The sequence below is a fragment of the Halyomorpha halys genome, unplaced genomic scaffold (assembly GCF_000696795.3).
Source record: "Halyomorpha halys isolate HHAL.00 unplaced genomic scaffold, Hhal_1.1 Scaffold720.1, whole genome shotgun sequence".
NCBI classification, from domain to species: Eukaryota; Metazoa; Arthropoda; class Insecta; order Hemiptera; family Pentatomidae; genus Halyomorpha; species Halyomorpha halys.
In genome coordinates this window covers 303,072-309,216 of record NW_027110122.1, presented here as the reverse complement: position 1 = coordinate 309,216, position 6,145 = coordinate 303,072, and the positions used below count along the sequence as shown (strand labels likewise).

General features: G+C 33.7%; 1 protein-coding gene across 2 annotated transcripts in view; it reads left to right on the top strand.

Moving 5' to 3' along the window:
• LOC106685642 (uncharacterized) overlaps positions 1–6,145 on the top strand; it is a 13,547-nt gene that overhangs the window by 511 nt on the left and 6,891 nt on the right. For both annotated transcript variants that reach the window (XM_014428437.2, XM_014428438.2), the window contains exon 2: positions 3,142–3,394. In XM_014428437.2, the coding sequence (XP_014283923.1) occupies positions 3,142–3,394 (253 nt within the window). The remainder of the gene's footprint in view (positions 1–3,141; positions 3,395–6,145) is intronic.

Sequence of the window (6,145 nt, the reverse complement as noted above, 5' to 3'; positions counted from 1 at the left end):
ATCAATTATATTACTTGTTTATATTCTTATTTATTTAAAATGAGTATTAATTGTATTTTGTATTTTAATTACGTTTTATTTATGTTGAATAGGGGAAAAATAAGATAAAAAATAGAGGAAAGTAACATTGGGTTGAAAGAAAAAATATGTAAAAAAAAAGAAAAAAAATTAATAAAGTATAGAAAGAAGAAAAAATAATTGGAAAAGATGGTTGGGGGGTGCGGTCAGCAAAACATAAATAAACACCAAATTATTTATTCATTCCGACGTTTCAACCTGAGTTTTTAGGTCTTCTTCAGGGCTATGGAACAAAAAGAGATAACGACCATCATTTAGAGAAACATAAATTTGATTATGTTAAAACATAAACAAATTTGGAATTATACAAAATATTGAATTGAATAATACAATATAGTTGATTGATAACATTAAAAGATGAAATATAATATTATATAGGTAACTGTATAATTCTATGGTTATCAATCAACTCTGTTGAATTATTCAATTCAATATTTTGTATAATTCCAAATTTATAAGTATACTATTCGTTTTTAGTTTGAAATGAAAATCTGAAAAAATTTAAATTAATTAATTTAAATTTGAAAAAAATTAAATTAAATAGCCTTTTAGTTATGCAATAAACTAAAATCATTACAAAAAATAATATAAACATTTAAAGAAAATACTGTAAGATCAATACTCTATATTTACTTTTTATTGTTTTCATTTTAGTCAAAATATGTACATCTTATAGTTTACTGTTTACCGCTACCCTCTAGCATTAACATTATCATTTGTATTTGATTTGAACTGTTTTAATCAAAAATATCATAGAACAAAACTATTTTGCGTCGTGTTTTTATGAAGCAATTTCAATAAAATATTAATTTCTTCGGTTGGCTCTACAAACTTTGTAGATATTCTGAATCAGTCTTCTCAAACCCTGTCTGTCTTGTGCTACTGCTTTCTAATTAGTCTTTCGCTTCTTTGTCTATTTTGTATACCCATCTGTTTTTTTTTATCTCACGCGTGGTTTCTTGCCAATTATAGTGACGTTCATTGTTGTGTAGAGGCGTTCTGATGGATTGCTTCGAGCTACATCCCCCCCCCCCATCCATCTTAACCTCCTTGCCTTCATATCATGAGATACTGCCCTACAAGTCTCGGCATGCAGTTCACCTTTAGTTCTTCTCCAAGTGTTAAGGCTCTGATCCTAGATCGCTACTGTATTCTATAAAAGAAAAACAATAAATACATATTATATTTGAATTAATCTAAGATTTTTATAAATCTTTTATTTCTTCCAAGATAAAGCCAACTAAGGATTCAAGGATGATAAAAGTTCTTTATAAAATGAAAACAGTCAAAATAGTCTGCAATTCCTGTATAAAATTAAATTTTCGTTTTTCTCTCAATTTAATTCTTTACAACTTTTCCAACGTTTCGACCCTCAGGGGATTCTCAAGGATACCTACAAAAAGTTTTTTTTTTTTTATATAACAATTTCATTATTTCCATCAAACTACACACTGATTTCTTTGGCCCTACCTTCATATTGATGTCATTTCCTTTTTCAAATCTTAAAAATGCAGGCTAATTGCCTTCGTCCCATCTTTAAATAAATTAATCATTAAAATGATATCATAATAACATTATAAAATTTTTGTTTTTTAAAATTAGATTTCCTACTTACACAACCTTTTCTAAATAATTGTTTCCTAGATTTAAACTTTTTATAAAACACTCTTCTTCTTTCCTTCATTCACATTTGCACTTTAAACAGAACCTACCTTCAACAGGTTAGGACTCTGTTATCACCTTATCACATAACAATAATTTTTTTTTTTATCATTAATTTACATTTTCAATATAATTAGTAGTTTGAAGGAAATAATTAAATTGTTATATAAAAATAAAAAAAACTTTTTGTAGGTATCCTTGAGAATGGCCTGAGGTCGAAAAGTTGGAAAAGTTGTAAAGAATAGAGTTGAGAGAAAAAAAAGGATCAAATTTGTTTTTAATAAAGAATAAACTAAACCACTCTCAAACAAGAATATATAAAATAATTAATCTAATTAAATTTTCGGTTTATCCGCGAAGCCAATAGGGGTTATAGAAATATTTAGGGTACCTAAGGTTTGAAATGGCTGGGATTATTTTTGGGAGTGCTTAATTCGAATTTCATCTTTATCAGCGGACCTGCCGACTGCCCTACAGTATACTTTAATAATGTGGCTCTTACCCCTGTAGAACAGATTCGTTATCTTGGACTACATCTTGACAAACGACTAACCTGGAATCTTCACACAAGACTGAAAAGACAGGAAACTGCACGCAGATTCCGAGTATTACAGCACTTACTAGACAAACGGTCTAAACTTCCAACTCATTACAAAAGACTGATCTACATGACAATAATAAGGCCCATCTGGACATACGGAGTTGAGCTTTGGGGCTCCACTAAACCTTCGAATTCCTCTCGTATCCAATCTTTACAATCCAAAATCCTTCGTAAAATCCTCAATGCTCCTTATTTTGTTACTAATAAAACCATCCATAAAGACCTAAATGTTCCTTATGTAACCGATCTAGCCCGAACCCGATATTATTCCTTCCATAATAAACTCCCTAACCACCCAAACCCACCCGTTTCTAACCTTGCTTCCTCTTCCATTCCTGGCAATCCTCCGAGGCGCCTGAAAAGAAGATGGCCTCGTGACCTTATATTGTAAACTGTTTTTAGAGTTCTACTACTGGGTAGTTTCTCTACATCCTGTATCATATCATTATCAGCATTATGATCAAATTTACTGGTTGTATTTCTTTATACAGTTGTAAATATCAATAAATAAATAAAATAAAAAATCTTTATCAGCGGTTTTATTATAAAAATAACAAAACATTTGGATATTTTTTTTTTCATTTTTCTTTATAACTAGAAAATTAAGGACTTTATAAAGATAAACGTAACAAAGAAATATATTGAAAATAAATATTGACTGACCAGTATCTGCAGTTGACTATTAGTTCTACTCTTCCATGTACTAAGGATCTGATCTCCAATCGCTCTAGTAATTAGGTAGGTGAATATTAATAGATATTAGGTATTAGGTTATTGTATATTGTAAAAGGATTTTTCAGGTTCCGGAAGCTTATTTACAACAACGTAGAATTCCCCGAACCTAAGCGGCACGCCTGGAAGGCCTGCGATTTGTGCGGCTGCGTCAGAAAGGTTTTGCTACAGAAGAAGCAGGAATCTAAGCATTTGGCATTGGTCACGGATTGCTTCAATAGGAGCTCCAACGTGATGATAAATCATCCTCGAATGCAACAGAGGTTCGACTTGTGGATGGAGGAAATTAGACATCATCCGACATTTGACCCCCATAAATCCGTAAGCTTTATATTTAAATATTTCCATGGGTACCGTGAAAAACTTGGTGGTTCAGGTATCCATTAAGATCGCGAACTGCTAGGTAGTACATACGAGGGTGGTTTGAAAAATTTCCGACCGCAACTTGAAGATGGCAGCACTCGTAAATAAAAGCAAGTGAATTTCGTTGTTCATCTGTTGACAGTTATCATCAGTTGTAAGTTTCGGCCATTTTGGACGCGCAGGGTTCATTTAGCAGTCGTTTGAGTGAGTTGATGTGAGTGTTTTTGAACGCCTTGAAGGCGGATCCACATGTTGGCCGCTCGCCACGAATCGGAGGCTTGTACAAATGCTCGGTAAACAAAGAGCGGGCCATCCACATGTCAGTGTTATTCAGAGAGGCAAGCATGGCAGACGTACAAGTGGTCTCAGCCATTGCACTGGGATTACATTATTTTTATTACAAAAAAAAGAAATTGAAAGGAAATTAAATATAAATAAATAAGATTTAATATAAAACTTATTATTAAAATTAACTACAACCTCCTAACAGCTCTCAGTTGCAACTAGACAAAGAACAATGGTGGAGATGCTACACGAGCGCTCTCACGAACCCCTTTTATCTGTGTCCAAAAACCGACTCTCAACTGATCGGCAACGAGCTTAGGCCAACTCGTACTAGCCACCCATCCACATGCTCGTGAATGTCCGAGTTCGCCTTGACTTGGCCAACATGTAGAGGCCCCTTGAGAAAATGGACCAAACCAAGTATCGAGCAATGATTAAATATTTGTTTTTGAAAGGCAATACGGCAATGCAAATCAAATATGAGTGGGATTATGTGTATGGGGGCTCTGCGCCATCATTTACCAAAGTGAAATTTTGGGCAGCTGAATTTAAACATAGCCATAAGAGCTTGGGAGACGATGAACGTTCGTGACGTCCAAAACTGCAACTACTTCATATCAAATGGTTCTAGGCGACCGCGTTAAAGTGAGAGAGATATTAGAGATTATGAACATGTCAAAGAAACGCCTTAGTTACACATTAAATCAACATTTAGATATGAGAAAGCTGTTCGCACGTTGGGTGCCGCGTTTGCTCACGTTAGACCAAAAATGTGTTCGATTGAACATTTCCAACGGTCTGTTGGCACTGTTTAGGCGGAAATTCTGAGTTTTGGCACGGATTAACTACTGTAGATGATACTTGGATACACCATTATACGCCCGAAACAAAAATACAGTCCAAACAGTGGAATGCAAAGGGGGAACCGGCTCCAAAAAAAGCAAAACTGTTTTCTCGGCTAGGAAAGTGATGGTGACTGTTTTTGGGATAGTCGTGGAGTTATTTTAATCGTCTATCTTCAAAAAATAAAAACCATTACAGGAGTATACTACGCATCATTACTTGACAAGCTGAAGGTAGAACTTGTGGAAAAACGGCCACATTTACAGAAAAAGAAAATCCTGTTCCACCGAGACAACAGTCAACTTGTCTCACAACTCAGCGGTTGCCAAGGCAGCAATCTACGAATTACGGTTTGAACTGCTTGAGCATTCGCCTTACTCACCAGATCTAGCCCCAAGCAACTTCTTTTTCTTGTCTCATCTAAAAATTGCGCTCGGAGGACAGAGATTTTCGTCAAATGAAGAGGCAATCACCTTCGTGAACTTTGCAGAGTCATGAGCCTACAAGAGAGCAAATTCGTGAAATTTTGCATAGAAAAACACCGTGTACTTTTTGAAAGGGTTACAGAGATGGGAGCACACTTGTGTAGAGTTACAAGGAGACTATGTTGAAAATAAGAAAAAAAAATCAGAATAAAATCTTGTATTTTTTTTAGGTCGGAAATTTTTCAGACCACCCTCGTATTTCCATAGACACCGCGAACTTCTAGGTCAGGTTGGCCAACAAGTTGATTTGAACCTAATTTTTGTAGATAATTTTGGTACCATGGACTTTGAAGCGATTGTAGCAAATATAATTTTCTAGCATTAGTTTCAGACATATTTCATATGGATACGAGGAATTTTATTATTTTCGAAGTGATGAGTATTCTTCAATTATATGCTTTATCGATAATGGGGAATGACAGGTTTGGCATTTAGGTTGGTCCTCTTTTGTGATTAAGTGGAGGTGTGTTAATTTGGAATGTCCTATTCTTACTCTTGCAACAACCACTTCCAACCACAACCCCTTATGGCACTTGTCCACTTTTGTGTGTTTTTTTTTTTACATTTCTTTTTCTTACATTCATGATACATTTTCCTGGCAAAAAAAAAAAAAAAAAACGCGAAAGTAAAATATTGAAATCAAATTATCAGTTTGGGCAGATTGATAGCATTATTTTTTTCATATTTATGAACAAAAGGTACAAAAAATCCTACATTGAAGTTGATAAAAAAAAAAAATTAAATTGCATTTTAAGTTCTATCTTTAAAATCTATCTTGAAAAAGTGTCGGAAAATCCACGTTTTTTTTTTAAGATATTTTTTTAATTTTTTACGTAACGCATTCACGTAATGCTAAATCGATTCACCAAAAGTGCTACTTTTTGCATAGATTTTTCACATTTTTCGATTTTCTCAAAATCTCAAAATCGATTTTGATTAAAGTCTGTATTTTAGTACACCATACAAACATTGTAACAATTTGATGATATTTAATATGAGCTAAGTCATATTCTCATTGAAAGAGCTTTACAGTGCTCAAATGCCGAATTTACGTAACAGGTTCCTCCAAAATACCTTGAATATTCTTTTTTTGAAA